We start from the raw sequence: 20,488 nt of genomic DNA, 5'->3' as shown, positions 1-20,488 counted from the left end.
GGCAACAGCAAATCCCAGTGTCCGTGAGCACAAGAGAAACACTTGGGTGTGCAAAAAAAAAACTTCATCCTTGTGGGGTTGGCTTTTTTTCCAAGAGGCACATTCCTGTGCTCCCTTGGTCCCGCTGCAGTGGGAGCAGCCAGTACCCAGGGCCTTGCACTAATCCCTTGCTTTTGAAAGGGGGAAAAGGGACACCTGAAGTTTGTCCCACCCCTGCTGAAAGGCAGCTCCTGGCATGGAGGATGTCCAGGGCTTGTGGCAGGACTTGGCTACGCCTGTGCTGGTCCCACCTGACTCGAATCCCTCAGTAGCTCAGAGCTGGCTCCTTCAGCACGCTGGAGGTGAGTGGAGGGGTTAGACGTGGTTTCCAAGATAATGGAAACCCCACGGAGAGCAGCCTGTCAGAGGCAGGCATGTTAAATGCCAGAGCTCATTCCCGAGAACATCCTGCCAAACAAGCAACAGGGCTTTCCTCAGTGCCGAAAGGACGTGTCTGGATGAGGGTGTACAAGGTGTGAGCTGACAAATGCTATCAGCCAGGCAGGGGTGAGCCAGGCTGCCTTGTTAGTCACGGCCTCGGAAAGCTCAGTCCAGGCCCAGCTGTGGATTCACAACGGCAATATCATGGATACACATCTCCACGGGGGAAGGTGGCTGCCCTGCACACACAGCACAGCTTTGGGATGACAAACAGCAGGAGCCTCAGCACTGGCAGGGGAAAAAGAGTTAAATGGAGGGGCGAAGTGTACGAGCTCCCAGCTCCAGAGATGAATTACAGCCCGCAGTGCCCACTGAGAGCTGTCCAGAAGACAGGCAGCCTAACAGAGAAGGGTAACAGGGAAAGAAAGCACCAGAAAATAAAGCCGTAAATTAGTATTATCCAACCCATAAAACAACAGCCAGACAAACATCCCAGGGCAGGGAGAAAGGCAGCTCGTCACCCGCATCAAAGCTTACCAAAGGTCACTTTGCTGTCCTCCCCCTGCTCCTCTGCTGCCCTTGCCAATATTTATGGGGAGGCCTTCTCCAAAAACTAAACTCAACTAAAAAGCCAAACTAAACAGCAGGTCAGGTCTAGGCTCAAAGGCTTTGACTCCTAATGTTTTCTATATCACGTTAACAAAAAACAACCCTCATCAATCAGTCTCTTGGCTAAGACAACTCCTTCCAAGCATCTCCTGGAGGGAAGCACAACCATCTACTGTTGATCTAATTTGCCTTTAATTACAAAAGTTACAGTAGGGCTGGGAGTGCTTTCCTAGCTGGGGTCTGAAAAGAAGGTTTGTAAACCCAAGTCTCCTGAGCCCTCTTTATTAAAGGGTTATTTCCCCCTGCACCACTGGTAAGTGGAAGAGTGCACGCGGCTCGTTTGCTGAAGAGGACTTCTCCAGCTGAGGGGATCTAACAGCAAAAGAAGGGGAGAGAAGCCAGACAGTTCTGCTAATCCACACCAGAAAGAAAGGAGGAGAAATCAAAGCAGACTGGCAGCAGCTCTAATTCTGCAGCACTCAGTCACTGCTGTGCTGACGACCCCGAGCACTCGGCTCCTCAATGCTGAGCTGCTGCGTCCCCCTCCCGGCTCTGGGCACAGCACTGGGGTGGGTGTGTGAGCAACAACTGGGTGGGCAGATGGAAGAGAGGGGGAGGAAAAGCCCTACAAGGCAGTGCTGTGAATGGGATCTGACAGGGCAGCGATCCAAGATGCGATACAATGGTCTACTTCAATCAAGGTCTCCCCCAAAGAACAGAGATGTGAGCTGAAGCTAATAAACCTTCAGGCTTGTCAGTGCTCTGGCCTCAGCCCTGCACAGGGCCAAGTTAATCAACAGCTTCTCCAAGAGACATTTAAAGGACAGCTAAGCCTTGAGCTCTCCATGCTGCAAACCTCAGCCCCCTCCCCAAGGCCTGGGGACAGAGGTCACTCTTTCCTGACACCTGATCAGAGGGTCAGGCACAAAAGGACACAGCCAGCAGCAGTTCACTCCTGCCCACTGCCTGTTAGAAGAGTGTCTCTGCCCACTTGCTCCAGGTCCCAGGAAATCCCCAGGGAGATGCTGGTGGTGTTATTTTCTAACTCATCTCAAAGCAACTTGGAGGATCTGCCCAGGGATGTTCTGCAGAGCAGCAGAAGCAAGGAGCAAGCAGCCCCAAGGAGGGAGGAATGAGATCAGCCTTTGGTCAGCCTTGGCTGCACAGCAATGTCCATCCGTGGCACAATCCCAAGGAGTTCAGCAGGAGCAGCTCTTTGGGCTGTGACTGCAGACAGGTGCCCCTTCCATGGCTCATCCCTCCCTTGGCAGTCCCAGAAAAACAGCGGGAGGTGCAAGGAACAGAGGAAAGCAGAGAGAGACTGAAGGAGCAGGAGTTCAGGAGGACTGGGACTAGTCTGGGCCCTGCACTTAACTAACAGTGAACCCTGAAAAAACATACAATGGCATAAAACCCCAGCACTGCCCACACGGGAAACACACCACCCCTTGTGGGATAACCCTCACCTCTAATAGAGTCCCCCCCATTAGCTGAATCCTGCTAGCAACAGAAGAAGCCAGGTCCTTCTCCCACCTGATTTCTGGGCCTTTTTGGGCAGCAGACAACCCACCTTTTCCCCTGGCCCAGGTGAAGGATCGGCTGGTCCCGATGCTCTCCGACTCTGGCACGGCCGGCTCGCTCTGCCACGGCTGCGAGTGTAGCTCAACGGGTTTGCTGCTGCTCTTCAGAGGCGTGATGTACTTGGGCAGCCCTTTGTAGAACCACGCCCCAGACCTCTTCCAAACCTGCCAGAGACAGAGACACAACACCTTAAGCCTGGGTTTTTACAGCAAGAGAGCACAACCACCACAAAATGAGCTCCCCACCAAGCTCAGCCCAGCCATTCCCTGCGAGCTACCTGGACCCCACTCAAACATGGGAGAGTCAACCCTTCCACCTCACAGAGCCCAACAGTTCCCCTGCAATCTGCATCTACCATAGCATCCCAAATTCCTCCCCAATCCTTGTCAGCCCAGCTCTACCTCAGTCCTCCCACAACTAAAAAATGACAAATGTGAATGAGCAGCAGCCACAGATTGAAGGAGGAGCAGGTGATTGTGCAGAGCTTCTTATGTTCTCCAGGTCGTGACTAGATGTTTCTCTGATGCTGTACTTGAGTCAAATACACATTCCTAGACTTACCACACTGGGATGAAGTTCCCTGTCCTGCACTAAGTTCAGCAGTTCAGATTCTGCATCTATTGCTCTCCCACTGGGAATACACAAAAAGAAAAGCACCTTGGAGAGAGCAGGCAGGTGCCATGAGTGGCAACAGCCCCAAGCACACGCTCTGCTTAGAGTGAAACAAGCCCTGCACTGGTTGGAGGAGCAGAAAGCCCTGACAAGTCTGTCTTCCTGGGATGGGTCCCTCAGCCTGGGTTGCTTTACTTCTGACAGTCACAGTCCGGCAACAGCTGGAGAATGGGACAGCAGAAATGTCCCCTCGTGTCGTACTGAATGGCACAACCTCAGTGTTCATCTCACAGAGCAATTCAGGCCAAGCCAGATCATTTAACGAGCCTGAAAACCCCAGAACGAGAAGAACAACACTCAAATAACCTGAACCTGGAGCAGGAAATGGACTGCGAGCACTAAACTGTAATATCTCCTGTAAGAACGGCCTCTCCTCTCCAATTTAGTTTTAATGCAGCTTATGATGAAGGCACTCTATTAAGTATATTTAATATAAAGCCTGATGTGAGCCAGAGGAAGGGAAAAGGGTGGCAGCTCAGACAAGGAGAAATGGCCTCTACAAACCTAATTCTTTCGTGCCTTCCAGCAGTCTAATAATGAGCTAATGAGACAGCCAGGGCAAAAATACGTTAATATAGTAAAAACATCATTTTTTATTTCATGCAAGGAGGTAGAAACCTTGCACTGTTGTTCAGAGCAAAGATCAGTGTTTTTGCTCCAAGTTCCCAAAGCATTTTACAAACAGTATCACCATTATGGCAATGGGTGCAAATGCAGATACCCCTAATTGCAGCAATACATTTGTAATTTGCATTTAGGGCTTAATCAGAGGGCAGTGACAAAACCTGGCACTCAGGAGTTCTCCTCATGCAGGCACAAAAAGCAGGACACCAGAGGTCCCGTTTCACTGATGGGAGGAGATTGCTCAGCAGGTTGCCTGGTTCCTTGTTCAGAGCCATCAACACTGAGAGTTCAAATCTCTGTGTTTGGGGTCTTGAAAGCCAAGTGACAGCGATTTGAACTCAGGGGGGAACCTGATAGTAAGGTTTTTAAAAGAGCACCCAGCAGAAAACAGCAGAGCATTGCTGTGACCCAGCACACACATCAGTTATAAAAGTGCAAGAGAGACACTTGTGCAGCAGGATTTAGAAACCAGTAGGTGAGAGCACCCTACAATTACACCAACATTTTCCTGGTGGGTAACATCCCGGATGGATGGTGAGGCTCACATCCAAGCAAATAGCTGGGAAGCCAATTTCCCAAGACTGCAAGTTCTTCTACAGAGAGGGGGTCTTGGCAGACAGGACACTTTACCAGCTCCTTCACCACTGTGCCAACAGCCAAAATAGTGACCCAGCCAGTCAAGGCACAAGCTGACACAGCTCCTTCTGTCCCCTCTGCCAGCACACGGGGACTGCACAGCCTTTGGTACAGTGTGTACAACAGAACTAGGAAATGCAATATATTTAAGTCTGGGACAGACAGCTCTGCATGGAGCTTAGCCCACTGCAACTCAGGTGAAGATGCACCATGCAGGAGCTGCAGGCTGGGTAAGCCCTGGTCTCCCTCATGAGAGGAAGGCTGGAGGATTTGGGAGCAGCTGCACACACAAGACACAGTGGAAGCACAAGGACTGTGGCAGGCACAGGGTTTGCACCCTGAGCAGCGCCACGGCTTGAGGAGGGCAGGTTGTCCATCCCCTGATGCTCAGTGAGTGGCTGGGGCACACATACCTTCCCTCTATAAACTGCTGGGGAGGAAACAACCCTCTGGTACAGCCGTTCTCTGAACAGACCTTGCAACATCTGTAATTTAATTTGAAGCACTGGAGAGACCTATTATCTTCAGGAGAACTACAATTTAGGCACACCATAAAACCAATCAGACACAGCACGGATTGCTGCAACAAAGGCTGGTCGCCCCCAGGTTTCTCACTACCCCAAAGCAAGTCGTTATAGAAAGAGTTAATGATATAATACACCCAGCTCTGATGTGGTAATAGTAGTATAAAATTGATTCTCTGCATACATATTCGCTTTAAATTGGTGCCTCTAATAGAGTTTGGTCTTATTACAGCAGCACTGAAATAATTTTGAGATCAGCTCTAAAACAGCTGCAGCAAGATGCTCTCCCCTGTATGAATTCAGTCCCTCTGCCACCCCAGTTTAGCAGCACGGCCCATCCCAAACCACCACGGATCACGTTCTGTTCTGCACATGGGCACAAGGGGCAGTTTTAGTACCCATGCATCAAAACAGATCGATGCTGCTGACTGCTATTGATGGCAGTTTGACTGATCTCAAGAGTGGCCTGACAGCAAAGTTCTTGCTTGATTTTAAATTAATAAATCTGTAATGGCGCTCCAAGAATAAAACTCCTGTTTATCAGCAGGAGCTGACTCTTGCCAAGGAGGAGAGAATGTTGCTCCCACCAGTCCCGTGCCCCAGGGCAGCCTGAGTTTGGGTGGAGCTGGAATTTCACCAGCCAGCCCCTTCCAGTCTCTTGCAACAACCCAGTTTTGAGGAACATTGATCATCCCTCGCTCTGAGTGCTCGACAGAAGGGAGCAAAGATCAGTATCTGCATTACTCCAGATTGGGATGGGGTGGCCCTGTGTGTGGCTCAGGACAGAGCAGCCACACCACAGTTCACCATCTGTCCATGGTCCTGCGCTCAAACTGGCCCAACACAACCAAAATCCACCCTAAACACCAACTCCCTTCAGGCTCCTTGTCCTTCTGCCTCCCCTGACACCTAAATTACTCCAAAGCAAAGCAGGTGAGGAAAGCTATTCAGCACCACACTCCTTTTATTACTTCAAACCAATTTAACAGTCATGGCCATGACAAGTCCAGAGGGCTCAGTGCCTTTTATAACCCTGATAATATTCCTATTAAAGTTGCATCAAGCCATCATTACAGCTATAGGATGAGAAATGCAGAACTAGATGTGTATTTTATCGAGCACTTTCAAGTGCAGCCTGTAAATGGGACCTAACAGAGAATTGCTGGGCCCTGGTGAAACCCATGTTACTGCTCAAACTTCTCTGAGAATACAAGTGCTAAAACAGGCTCCTAAACAGGGAAAACATTACAACTTGCTGATGAAGGGATGGTATCACAGCTGAAGGAATCATAACAAACACTTGCGGCCCCCCTAGAGTTCTCTTCACCAAACCAGGTCCCCTAAACAGAGCTGCTTTTGCTGCAAAGCCACATTTTGCTCTACCACCTCCTGCTTGTGCCACATGGTCGCTGTTCTCACCCTGCAGCCCTTTCCTTCACAGCATTCCAGGCTTGGTGAGAGGAAAACCACTACCTTTAGATTCCCATGCTGACACCAACAACATCGCTCAACCCCCCAAAAAGTGAGGGAGCAGGTTCTCGTGGGCTACAGTGAAGAGAAAGGCACCTGCAAAGCACAGCCACCCTGGGAGCACCTCGCTGCCATCCCCTGCAGGCAGCACATGCCCACACACTCACTTTGTCCCAGCTCTCCAGCACGGCTCTGGCACGCTGCAAACCACTGGCAGGGAGAAAGAGCGAGCGCTCTTCAGCCTCGTTATTTGCATTCATCTGCTTTTTCATAACACAGAGATTTCCAATTACATTATTTACAGCAATCTGCTGTCAACTCCCACATTCAGCACTTGAGGACGAAGAAAATTAAAAGGCAGTGGAATTACTATTCGGAGCTTTGTTTCCGGAATAGCAAAATCTATCGCACCCCTGACCCCGACGCTTCTCAAGCTGCAGTGGCTGCCAGCCTTCAACAATTTATCATTCCACTTTCAATCAGGCCTCTTTTTTTTTTTCCCCCGTGGCTCTATTCTAGAGGACACTATTTTGAGTCTGACTACTTGCCACCACCCCCAAAATAATACGGCAGAGGCTACTGATGAGTTCTTTCAATTGCAAACAGGTGCACATCCCTCCGGTTCAATCCAGAGTCACCCAAAATAAACACTCCTCTCCATCAGTGTGGTGTTTTGCCAAGAAACCATCATGCCAGGCAGGAACGACCCCGGGCTACGTTGCTTTATAATGTTCAAAACGGTATGAGTGTGTGTATGTGAAAAGGGAAGCCCTGGGGGCAAAAGGGGAGGAGACGACTCCCGTTCCTGCAGCGCGGTGATGTTCCTCCCCTGCACGGTTTATTGTGATAAACTGAGAAACTCAGCCAGCCATGAAAACGCTGTTCAGTGGAGGAGAAGAAATTAAAAGGAAAGTGAAGCAGAGGGGGCAAATTAAAACTTTTAACAGGTCCCTGATAGCCTCTTTCATATTCGATGGGGTTTTATTTTTAAAAAAAAAAAAAAAAAAAGCTCTCTCCCCCCCTCTTTTCTGAAACCGCTTTCATTATTGCTACAATTTTGGATGTGTCAATTCAAATGTAAATGTGCAAGAATGCTTCCAAGAGGATTTTAATTACGATGATAGCATCGCTAATTATGGATATATAAAAAATAATATATATATATATATAAAAAAAGGGGTAATTCGGGAAGGTGCTTTGCAGAACCTGGTGGTATCAGTCAAAACAAGGCTGTGCAGAGAGTTAAACGGCTGGGCAGGGATTTGACAAACCACAGCAGGTCCCTTTTTCCCCTTCAGGCCAGGAGGTGACAGGCAGGATCCAGCCACACGCGACTAATTCAGCATGGGCACTGCTGCCCAAGCTGTTATCGAGCTCACGTGCTCTGCCAGAGGCCTGGCAGCAGGGAATCATTCCAGCTGTATATATATCCACCACTGCTCCTCTCAGGCAAGTCCTGCTCCTCTGACAGCTGCTGCAATAAGCCTGTTTCACTGGAGGACCGGCTCCCTTTCTGCCCTGCACTCATTCCCATGGGTGCTTCACTGCCACATTAGCAAAGAGACCCACTGCAAACCCACAGCCAGTGTTTGCTGCAGTCAGGGATCAGCACCCCTGCCATGCCATGGGATTCTATACACAGGCAGGAACAGGACTGCCCCAAGGAGGATCAGCCCTCCGTGCTGTCTTCAGAAAGGCAGAGCAAGATCAAAGCCAAGAAAGGTGATGCAGCACATGGAGGAGGGAATTAGGAAGGGAGAGTCTTGCCCTCAAAACTGAATGGAAGCTTGATCAAATTTGTTTCTACCCTTGCTTGCAGGAACACTAAATCACAATCCACATCGGCTTTAATTCCACTGACCTCTGAAGACATTGCAAAGAAAAACAACCACAGAATCCTGGAAGAACAAAAGAGGGTTTTCCACAGCTGCCTCTGCAAATAGCTGGGACAACTGGACTCTCCCAACAGGCCAGTTCTGGCCTACAGCAGGTGAGCTCTATCTTATTTCAGGAAGAAGAGATGCACTGTTGATGCAGGGTCCTTGGGGATGCTCTCTCTGCCAGGAGGAACACCCAGGCCCTGTCAGGTCCTGGCCATGTTAGAACACAGTACCTTCCTCCCAGCTCCTCCTGGCCCCTTGGAGATCCTCACCCTGTGCCCATCTTGCAAGGCAGCTCCAGCAGTGCCAAAGGCTCTGCTTTGTTTCTGGATCACTGGGATGCACAGCAGCAGGCAGAGCCCATTAATCACCTCCACTCTCCAGAAATAAGACAGTGTCAGAGCACGTTGTTCCTCATCTCTATGCAGCACAGCCTTCCCAGTGGAGGTTTTCAAGGAAACAGAAAGCAGCACAGAACACCTCTGAGTGGCTGAGGCTGGGGTTCCCAAAGGGATCTGTGGACAGCAAGCACTCGATTCCAGCTGAAGAACTCATCTAAACAACAGCTTGCTACTTCGGTCTTCATTTGACCCAGGCAAAGTGATGACTGAATCATCACTGGAGCCAGCTCAGATTCTGGTCCACACAGCAAAAGGGGGAAATGACTGCCACATGTCACTAAACTTAACACTGGTTCAAACTAAGCCTGCAGGGATAAATAATAATAAGGAAGGTGGAGGGATGAAAGCTTTGGCATGTAGGAACAATGCCCCACACTGCAGCTGTTAGCTAGTACATGGGAATGTCCAAACCCACCATCCTGGCCTGAGAGCCTGGTGAGACACAAGTGCTCATTTAGTGCATGGCAGAGGCTAAGGGAGACAATTACAGTCCAAGGCTCTCCTTCCAGCCAGATGACGCTGATTAACTCCAGCCAACACCATTTAGTCCACTTGGGTTTCCAAATGACCTCCCCTTCCCACTTCAGTGCCCGGCAGTCTCTCACTAACAGACTCAAGAGCTTCACCAATATCATGCCCAAATAGCTTGAGCAGTGGTTCAGAAAATCAGATGGCAATGAAAGTGCTGATGTGGAGGGAACCACCTCACCTGGAAACACCACATCCCATCACACACCTGGGGACAGGGACTGCACCAGCATCAAACACTCACCCACTACAGTGGTCAAGTTTAGGTGTTGCCAGAGCTCTGTGGCCTGGGACCAGCCTTCCTTAAGTCCATATCTGGTTGGCTAAAGGAGAACCTTGCTCAGTCATGCTGTGCACCGACAAGGGGAGAGAAGAAGGGTGATATGGACTTGTTACTCCATCACACAACCCTAAGTGCTCCAGGGTATTCCTGAAGCTCTCTGCCCAGACTCCAGGAAGTAAAGTGGGGCTGATACCTAATCACCACATGAGGGATTCAGAGGTTAGACAGAAATGAGACTATCTGATCCCAGAGAGCAGATATCCATCTGCACTCATCAATAGCAAATATCACCTGCAGCAAAGAGCATGACCAAATGGGTTTGGTCCAGAGCAGATGGCAACACGAGACAGAGTCAGACCACAGAAACAGACACCAACAAGGTACTGGTTGTGAACACAAGCTCTTAAAAGAAACCTGTTAATTTAGTGCATGCCCAGTAATATCATTACACCTGAACCAGCTTCAGAGACTGCACTTGTACCAGCCATCAGCCTGAGGCCCAAGAGCCTCATCTCTTCCTCACACACTTAGGGAAGACCAAAGCCACTAATCAAAGCCACTGATCAAAGCCACTTTCCAGGCATTTATTCTGATTTGCCTCAACTTCCTTGCCCTGGTTGACATGCCTCAAAGCTTCTGCTATTTCTCAATTCCCAATTCCCTCAAAATAAAGGCAGGGCATGTGGGAAGACAGAGGGGATGTATGACTTGATGTCTGGCTGCGTGTCCACACTGTGACCCTTCCAACCTTCTCCTGTTCAGGGCACCAGCACCATCACAAACAAGAAAGGAGACAGACCCGAACTGACCTTAAAGAGGATAGAAAAACAAAGCAGAAGCTTAGAGCTGGGAGGCAAGATGGGGCTATATTTTAGTTAGTCTAAGAGGGAAAGTTCCATCCATTTCCATCAGGAAAGCACTTTGGTTGTATCTCAGGTTTCACAGAGAGAGAGAGTGCTGAAGGTTATCATACCCTCACACACTGGCCTCAGGTAACACATACCAGACAGGTTAATATTCTCTGTCCAGTGGCCAGGGTTCCTTATCGTTTTTTGAAGAAATAGGAAAAAAACCCAGTTGTACAGACTGAGATAAATAAAAACTAAAAAACACAGAAAAAAACAGACTAAAAGAAATAAAGCAAATTTTAGTCCCATACCCATTTCCCTGCAGAGCACAGAAAATGCATACACCTGCCTCACTCTCTATTTTGGGATCTCTGTCCGGAATTCAAAACATCTGGATGATTCAGTGTATCAAATTATTATCAAAACCCAGGGAGCTCTACCTGCCCTACCCACACTGCTGTTCAAAAGTTATGTATCCCTCATCCTGCCTGAACACGGGCTTTGCAAGTGCTCCCACACAAACAATCCCCTCCAATGGAAAACCCAAGCAATGCTGAGTTTCCGCAACTAGCATAAAAAAAAATAAATTTCTGCCTCTCCAGCACCTGCACAAACGCTGTCACTGCGCCTCAAAAACTGATTTAGCAGAGCACCCAGGTTACACACTCGGTTGTGCTGGTCAGAAACAGCTGCACTGGATTGATGCTCAAGGACCACAAGCAAAAGACAAAAATAAATTGACGGGAATGAGTGAAAATCTGTCTGTGATCACAGAACAAATTCGTGGACTTCACCGCAGAGCAGCGAGCCCTGATGTTGGTGGATGCTGGCTGGCAGACAAGAACTGAGGCAGCCCATTACCTTTTTGCAGTGCAAAGTCGAGGATGAATGATATAAAAGTCTAGAGAGCTGCGTTATAAGTCTCACACTGGCAAGTTATGGGATTTTGCAGGCGGGGAGGAAAACAGATTTAAAAGCTGCAATCCTAGTTATTTTTAGAGGGACAAATATTGCAGTTATGCTCCACATCTCTGAAGCTGTATTAAAAAAAAAACAGTTAGCCAAGTTGATTTGCCACAGAGCCAGGAGGGAAAGAGTGTAAGGTAACAGTCTCTTTATGGCCATGGCTAGAAAAATTCCACAAAGCCATACAGGCTCCAGGTGCCAGTGAGGTTTTTCTCCTCCACCCCCTCATAAACCAAAGTTGTCACCACTGTGTGTGTTTGAGCCTGCCTGGCCTCCAGCCAAGCCTCCCAAACCCCATCCCAAGCTGCCTCACAAGTGTGGAGGCACAGGGAGGAGCTCAGGCAGGCTCCACACAGACTTGGGGCAGGCAGGTGAAAGCTGCTGAGCCTCATCTCTCCACAGCTGTATTTTACCTCTCTCTGTTCACTGCAGATCTTGCACAACCAAAGAGGACGTTTCTGGGCTCCGACGGTTTCTATTCCACACTTGGTGCAAACTTTCTGAAACAAGGAGAGAGAGAGAGAGAAAAAAAAAAAGGTAGTGTTGGTGACTCCCCACAGCCCTTGGGAGAGAGAAGGGTGAGAAACACCTCTCTCAAGAGCTCTGTTTTGCTTTCCTTAGAAACCTAAACACGGCACAATTTTCTTATTTATCCTGGAGAACCATTCATTGCAGGAAGCTGCTTCAGATCTATATGGACAAGATACAAAGGCAAACCTACAGCACAGCCCTTGACTCCAGAGAAAGAACTGCACAGGGCAAATCAAACCTCATGACCCATAGACATATTTCCAGAATGGTTTTTTTTTTTATTCCTCTGAATCCTAAACCCAATCTCTGTGGCATGGAAAGCAGCTGTAACCAAGTACAAGACTGGAAATCCTCTCCTCCCCTCCCTCACACACAGTCTTAAACCCCACAGCTTCCCCTCCAGTTCACCACACGCTCCTTGCTATTGATTTGTGGTGTTTAGGAAGTGGGCAGGACCACGGCTACACACACATTTCCTGAATGCCTGACAGCCCTTATTGCTGCACAAGGGACCTTTCATGTCTCCGCTGGCATTACAAGCCATTTACAACCTGAATCACCTAATATTATATAATGAAGCTGATGCCTATCAGCCTTGGCATACAGCTTGAATGAGAAATTGGATGAATTCTTTGATCCTCACAGAGCAAAAGCCACTCGCAAGAGGGCTCTGGAGAGCAAAACCTTGCTGAGAAATACATGAGAATTTGATATCCCCAGGTAAGGTCTTACATATCCCCCTAACCAGGCTCCCGTGAGCCTGGAGGTCTGTGTCCAGGGACAAAGGTCTCAGTGGCTCAGTCAGCCCTCAGTGCCCAGCTCTGGAGGAGGAGAGTGGCAGAATGATGGTACCTGAGGCAGTGGCATCATTGCATGAATAAACACCCAACTGTTTTGGTCAGTGTAGTCCAGAGGAAGGTCTGTGCCCAACTCATGCTGCACAGAAAGCAGGGAGGCACCAGCAGCCCCACAGAGGTTGGTGCTCTTCTCCATCTTGCTGTTCCTGTCCTCATTCTCACAGGGAAACAAGGATCAACCTATTGGGTCTGGTGCATCAAAACTCAAGCCAAGGGGGATTTGCAGATTCCATCAGCAGACACCACCTGAGCTACCCCCAACTCTCCCTGCCTCAAACCAAAATCTGAGGGAGGAACTCGGTCTGAAATACCCTCAAAGATCCCAATCCCCACACGAATAGCACATTCAAACGCTCCCTCTAGTGGAAGCTTCCAACCGATTTTACTCCCAGCCATAAATTTTCAAAATTCCAATATTGAACGGCACTTTCCTCCTCCCCTTCTCTGCAGACTAGCTGGAAAACTGAGCATCACTCACAACCCCTCAGAAGAAGACATAAAAATCAAGGACATTTAAATGCAGCCCCATTTCTCATTAAACACAAGACAAAGCACTTTCTTCTCCTACTCACACTTCACCTTTTATACAGGATACCCTCTGCATGGTAAACAGCACACTGTGCTTTGTCTAACTACTGCCATTGTTAACACATCTGGATTTGCATGCCTCTTTGTCTTGACATAATGGCTTCATTTCTAAGATAATAAAAACTAATATTAAAAGCATTCTTCATAAAGCAGAATGTGGCACTTAGAAAACCCGTCAGGCTACAAGAAATGCAAGAACCTCCATTCAGCAGAAGGGGCTTGCCAATGGTAAATCCTTTGCTATGTTTCAGATGCATCATTACAATTCCAGTTATTGAATTAAACAGGCTGCAATGAGATGGTAACAGAGCACTGCCTGCAAGAAAAATATGAACTTTAAAAATCTGTAATTCCCTGACAAATTGCTTATTGCATACAGCACTGCACAAGTGATGGATGTCCCTGGACAAGAGGGAACAAGCTTGAAGCAGGAGTTCACTCTATGTGCTCTGCTGGAGGGGTGACTGTTCCCTGAGTTCACTCCACAACATTAAAAAGGAGCAAGGGGAGAAGCCCAGGGCACCCAGGCAGCACTTCCTTAGGCTTGCACACAGCTGAGAAGTGCAGCCAAGCTGCAAGTAGCTGCAAAAAGCACACAGGAAAAGTAGGGTCTCACCTTAAATCAACCTGGATATGAATGCTCCTGAACTGCCCAACAGACTTCAGACAAAAAGTGAATAACCATAAATAAAGAAAAAAAACCATCCTTTCTCTGGGGTTTTCTGGTGACAGCCCTCCCAGAGCCTCAGGCTCATGCTGTGCCACCAGCTGGGGGTTCCTGTCTGCAGCTGCAAATGGAAAAGGCTGGGAAGTCCCTGAATCAGCTTCTGCCTCCTCAGTAGTGTACTGGGCTCACAGGAGGAAGGTTGGAAAGCCCTGTGGCAACATGACCTAGCTGGCTTCTGACAAGGTGAGAGCAGAACTGCCAGGGGAAGAAGGCAGGAATACAGCACATCCTGTTATTCCACATGCTTGAAACACAGGAAGCAGCCTGCCATCTCCTGTCTGCCACCCATTCTCCACAGGCTACGTGCACCCAGACCACGCTCCTCTCAGAGCCACCCCACAGCTCCCATTCAAACCAGACCTTTCACTTCCCAGTACTCTACTGCTGCTTCCTTCCCCACCCCTTCCTCAAGAGCTACTTTCTCCCTGGTTTAGGACCCAGGCGCTCAAAGATTTGCATTTCCTTTCCCAGACGCTGCCTTACAAGGAATCTTCTGCATAATCCCTGCATCAGTCAAGATACTTCTGCAAACTGGATCTGGTGGAGAAACCCACTTGACAGCAGAGACAGCACAGCTCCCAGCAGCTCCCAGCCCTGCAAGTGTGATGGAAGGGTGTTGGGACCTCGGGTCTGACTGCATGGGACACCCACCTCCCTTTCCTCTCCCACAAGAGCTTCAAGAGCAATGCTGCAGCCAACTGTGGACCAGTGCAGCCCCAGTTTGGCAGCCTGCTCTGCATGAGAACTGCATCTCACTAACTCCAGCACTGCCAGCACAGAAGGTTCTCCACCGTGGCCTGCACGGCCCCTTAACCACAGAGGTGCCAACACGCAGCACTCCACAGTAAAGCTGCAGGTTTTACTCTGTGGGCTCCACAGGACATCTCCTCGGTGACAGGCTGGGTGACACTGGTAAGTGTCTCCTTGATGCCAGTACCCAAGAGGGACAGAGTCAGCACAGGCTGCTCCCTTCCACCCAACCACCATCGAGTCAGAAACACTCCAGCACACGGCAGGTACCCTCACCCCTGCACAGGTAACACGCTGAGATGAGTAACTTACAGAGGTGTCTCCCCAGGGAAAGATGGGCTTCAAGTGCAGGAAAACCAGCCTCCCAGCAGAGGCAGGATAAGGTGGTTGCCTTGGAGATCATCATCTCCACAGCAATACAGATTAACCCCTTGGCTGCGGAGCCTGGACCAGCAGCAGTTGTCCCTGAGGCGCTGGCAGAGCAGCAGTCTCCCCAGAAACTGGTGCCCAAACAGCACCCATGAAGTCCTGTTAACAACACACACAGCACAGGGCTGGAAAACTCACACTGGTTTGGAATGTGAGGGTGGACTTGAGTTCTCAAAGAGAGGCGTGGTTGGAAGGTCTAAGGGCACAGCAAAGCTCACAGACTCTGTTATGAGTTGTCTTTGATGACTGTACATTTCTGTCCCCAAGTGGGAGATGCAGGGGGGGCTGAGACACCCCATCCCAGCACTAAGGGCAGTTTAGGCACCTTAAGATCCTGAGGAATAAGACAAGCAAGAGAAAATCTGATGGTCTGACAGCACCGACCTAGACAAGTGGGGCCAAAGTTAACTGTGCAGAGTTATCCAGCTTCCAGGAGGCCTGGTGGCCTTTCCTAGACAGATCTGTCATCAGGAACAGCAGGAACCTGTGCGACCAAACCCACCTTTTTGCAGTCCTGGCAGAAGACAGCCGTGCTGCCCAGCAGCCCAAGCAGCTCCCCGCAGAGCAGGCACTGCGAGAGCCCGTTCCCCATCGCGTTCTTCCTCATGTTCTCCAGCCTCTCCACCAGGCGCCTGCAGGGAGAGAGGCAGAGCAGAGGTCACAGCACTCACCTTGGAAATGGAAGCACCTGGTACTGAGGCTTGCCAAAAACCTGCAGACTGTGCTCCAGACTCAGCCTACCTCTGCCTCTCCTGTGCAGTTCTGGGCCCCTTGCTGGGACCATATGTACCTTCACTTCAGTGTCTGCACTCAGTGCTTCCTATCAGCTGCTTCTTGGTCTTCAGGAGATATAAGCCCCTGTAAGCCCATCTACCAACGTTCACCAAGCTCAGAATAATCAAACTGGGAATACCACTGAGAGGCCTGACTCAGCTAGCGGGCAGAGAGCTCACACAAAGAGCTTGATCCTAAACGCTTCAGGAACTCTGTGTCACTGGGGCCACAGTCTCAGCACAAACATTTCCTGCTTGTAGAGCAGGAAAAGCTTTTAACACTCAGAGCAAGGCAAGTCAAAAAGCACTGGGAAAGGGCAGAGGAGTTAGACCTGCCAAGCCCTCTCCATTTTTACATGTCCCTGGCAGCGGCACTGCAGGCACAACTTGCCCACATCCCATTAGAAGCAGGAAGGCCAGACTGAAGCCATCAGACAAAAATGAGCCTGGCTGCAGTACAGGAATGCCAGTAACTGCTCCCTGCTTCGTTCCACAGCCCGCTTGGAAGACAGGAAGCACATATGTATGCACAATGTCCATAGTAGCAGGACAAGGAAAGGGAAGGAAGGTAGGATAAGCAATTAGGATGCAGGATGTGGAGAGCATGCAGAGCAAGGCTGCTGTCACGAAATCACTGCTTGGCAATTTTCAGGCATCCATTTGTAGATGGGGACAGTAACATCCAGGCCATTTATCAGTGGCAGTGACCAGCCACAGCCATGTGTGTGCAGGAGGCTCAGGGAAGAAGTGATCCTGCTATCCATGCAATCCCACCCTCATTAGTGCTAATGTCCCGTCAACCAAGCCCCACACGGAGAGGAAGGCAAGGTCTGTTTGAAAGAGGTTCTGCCTGTGGTGGTGAGGTCAGACTGCACAGCCAGATCGAGCCATCATTAGTGGATTTATGATCCTCAACTTTGGCACAAGAGAACTCCCAGGAGTTAACAAAGGCAGTTCAGAGAATGCTTCAGCACAGGAACAGCAAGGGCATCACTCGCTGCAGCTACACCAACTACCACACAGGAACAACCAGCTCCTCAGGGTCACTCCCTGCTGCTGGGGTCTCCCATTTACCACACAAACCTCACTGTCAGTTCTCATCAGCCCTCATTAACACGCTCTGTGCAGGGAAGTGGAGAGGCAGGAAGCTGGGCCTGCTGGACACGGGGTGGGAGTCACTGGGGTTTCCTGTCTCACGAGCACAGAAGCTGCTGGGAAATGCTACAGGACTGCCCAACTCCCTGGCTTTAAGGTAGTGCAGGATGATTACAGACACAGCTGAGGCCAGACAGCCAGCAGGACTGAAAGCAAATGGAAATCTGCAGCAGCAAAAGGATGCCTGTAAATTAAATAATTCAAGCTAGCAAACCCATCCAGAGGGCTCAGCCAACTAGAACATCAACTCATTCACTGCTCCAGGCAAAATCCCAGGGGACTGGTGCAGACGAGGGAAAACCTGACTGCACTGCCAGCAGTGGCCTCTGAGCCATCCACCCACCAGCACTGGCATCTTCCCAGCCCCCTTCAGAGCCACTGGGGCAGCTGCCTCAGCACAGGCTGCATTTTCCAGGGACTGTGTCAGGGCTGCAACCTCAGCAAGCCCTGAGGTGAGAAAGGCTCAAGATGTGGAGAGACGGAAAACATCACATCCTTCCCAGTGTTCGTCACCTCCAAACAAGCAACGCGGGAGGAGAAAATAACTGACCTAAGGGATGCTCTGACTGATGGAGGCTGAGCTCAATCAGGTGGGAGAACCACCCCTCTGTCTGTGCTGACCTTTCCTCGGGAGGGAAGGGGACAAAGGGACGTGACTGTACCCGATGCGCTGCTGCTCGATGATGTCCAGTTTCTCTGCCTTGCGGATGACTTCCAGAATGACCTCAAGCTCCTTCGGGCTCAGAGCCTGCGTCCTCCTCTGCTTCTCAGTCTGGAATGTGTGCACCGACCAGCCCGTCTGGAGCCTGTGGGAAGGGGTGGAGGGCAGGATTCAGCTGTGAAAGGAAAGCACAAAACCCCTGCCCTGCCCCACAGGCCAAACCTGCCAGGCACAGACCCACGTCAGCCTTTCACCAGAGGGGTCTGTTCCACGACTAACGCCCAAAGCAGGAGTCTCCTCTCACTGACCACGTCACTCCTCCAGCATCCCAAGTGCTGTGCTGTCTCTCCCTGCCCTCTCACTTCCCTTTCTGCTCCACTTTGTATTTCACCACTCCAAGCCCTCAATCCTGTTTGTCTCTGCCCATAAAGAAAACCACTGCCCCTGGGAATGGCTACCCTACTCCTGGGGGTACCCTTGGAGAGGTGGGTGCTGATGCCAGACACCACAAATGCCAACAGCAGACTCTCAAACACAGGGATTACCTGCATCCTCCTCCCTCCAGATCACACATTTCTAAGGTACTCCTTTCAAACACACAAATCACTGGGCATGCTTGGAAATATAAATTTGGCAACTTCCCTGCTTAGTCTAAGCCAGGTTCACATGAGGACTTTAGCAAACCACTTCCCTCTGTGCCTTACACACAGCAGCTGATGTTTCTCCTTGGCTCACTTGGCGACAGGCAGGAGCTTTCACAGCTCAATTAATTACCATTCAGGAGGGGTTTAGAGGTCACTGGATAAAGTTATGGTTGCTAAGAGAATGCAGGGCACTCTCTGGCACAACTGTCTTACTGAGGCTTTCAGGTGCAGGCTGGAGAAGTGGCAGTGGTGTGCACTGTTCACAGCCAGGCAGTCCCCCCAAAATATGGGGTGCACTCCTATTTTCCAACACTCTGCAGCAGCAGGATGACCCCAGGGGTTCAGGCAAGAGCAGAGGTATGGTACCAGCTGCCAGAGAAGGAAAGCATCCAAGAAAGAAATGCAGTTCTAGCGCTTGACTCATCTCCCTCCTTTTAGTCTTTAGGTTATGCAGCAATTTTTACTTCAGGGGAAAGGAGATCAAATGACAAGTTCCTAAAACAAAAGAGTGCTGCTGGCAGCTGGGGGATGCTATCAAATATATTTAGGGTGCTGCAGAGATACCAGCCTGCTTCCAGGCCCTTCCTTTCAGCCAGGGGAGGGCTGGTGGGATGGACTCCCACCACACTGCACATTCCATGGCGGGCTGGCAGCCCTGAGTCCCAGCTTTGCAGGCTCCTGTCCCAGCAGGCAGGGTACAGAAGGGTCCATGTGACAGGACAGCAGACCAGTGCTCCACACAGACACCAGGAAAGGATTCAGGGCAGAGCTGAGGCTGGAAGGAGAGGAGGAGGGCGACGAGGACTCACTTGGCTCGCAGGGCCAGCTGCCGGTCGTTGGGGCAAACCCACTGGCCCGTCCCACTCCCGAAAATCATGTCAGCCATGGCACCAGGCTGGGCAGGAGTGGCAGGGATCACACCTGGAAGAAGCAAACACCAGCACGGAGCACAGCTGTCATTCCACTCCTGAGAAAGCACAGGGCAGCACTTGGCAGAGCCTCATTGACCATCCCAGAGGGCCACTCTTCCAGCAAACCAAAGGGAGGTGATCTGCTGGCATCTCACACAGGGAAAGGAGACAGGCTCTCACCCACAGACAGCGATAAAAACATACCATCATCCTCATAAAATATAAGCTAATAAATATCTTGAAATACCTTGAAGGCAAGGCTGGAAGTTTAGATTTTATGGTACTCTCAAAAAAAAAGCCAGACACTCTTTGTCAGTTCTGATTTTTCATTTCAAACTAGAGAAAAGCATCGTCTGTAAGAATAATCTCTGCCTTCCCACCTCCAGAGCCCCAATGCTGCAGTTCTGACAGAAAAAGCCATGCTAAAAGGACATAAAGAAGCTATAGTTGCCTTTTTCTTTTTTACCTCTTAATGGGGTAACAAACAAAAACCCACGCTACAATCAGCATGAATAGTGGCAAGTCATTTAGTTCATTAAAACTGCCTCCATAATAGCCTGATATTTATAACTACAGCCTACAACAGCAGCTTGTTTGCATTCTCTGATGCTGAAGACAGCACCTCTTGCAGCAGATCTCCTGCTGTGGCTCCTGTCCCCGGCACGGTCACACCAGTGATTCCTCGTGTTTAGTGACAGTTTCACTGAACTGATCAGTAAAGGCAGCAAGAGCCAACCTCCCTGTGCTCATGGGAGAAACATTCCCAAAGAAACTCTGCAGTTGAGCACTTGTGAGTCCTACCACGGCAGCCTGGGTGAACGGAAAGCACCAGGGGACAGGCACAGCCAAAAGATTTCAGTGGATGCACAACTAGACTTGATGTACCAAGCTTTTAACCAGCTGGCTTTGGTCTCCAGCAGAGCGTCTCACAAGCCCTAATGCATAAATTTCCAGGTATTAATACTTACCTTCCCCAGAACAGACACTTGCCAGCTTTGAAACCATACCTGCTGGGCACAG

General features: G+C 50.0%; 1 protein-coding gene across 1 annotated transcript in view; it reads right to left on the bottom strand.

The window, feature by feature from the left end:
• The window catches only part of RPH3AL (rabphilin 3A like (without C2 domains)), a 32,200-nt gene extending 12,684 nt beyond the window's left edge, over positions 1 to 19,516 (bottom strand). The window contains exons 1-5 of the mRNA XM_008930483.2: positions 19,367 to 19,516; positions 17,915 to 18,058; positions 15,827 to 15,956; positions 11,856 to 11,942; positions 2,600 to 2,774 (exon numbers count right to left, since the gene is read on the bottom strand). Coding sequence (XP_008928731.1) covers positions 2,600 to 2,774; positions 11,856 to 11,942; positions 15,827 to 15,956; positions 17,915 to 18,058; positions 19,367 to 19,443 — 613 coding nt within the window. The 5' untranslated portion in view covers positions 19,444 to 19,516. The remainder of the gene's footprint in view (positions 1 to 2,599; positions 2,775 to 11,855; positions 11,943 to 15,826; positions 15,957 to 17,914; positions 18,059 to 19,366) is intronic.
• Positions 19,517 to 20,488: the final 972 nt, after the last annotated feature.

This window comes from Manacus vitellinus, unplaced genomic scaffold, assembly GCF_001715985.3.
Source record: "Manacus vitellinus isolate BGI_N305 unplaced genomic scaffold, ASM171598v3 scaffold_32_pilon, whole genome shotgun sequence".
NCBI lineage: Eukaryota > Metazoa > Chordata > Aves > Passeriformes > Pipridae > Manacus > Manacus vitellinus.
The sequence above is the reverse complement of the archived record's forward strand: the minus strand, read 5'-3'. Positions and strand labels throughout refer to the sequence as shown.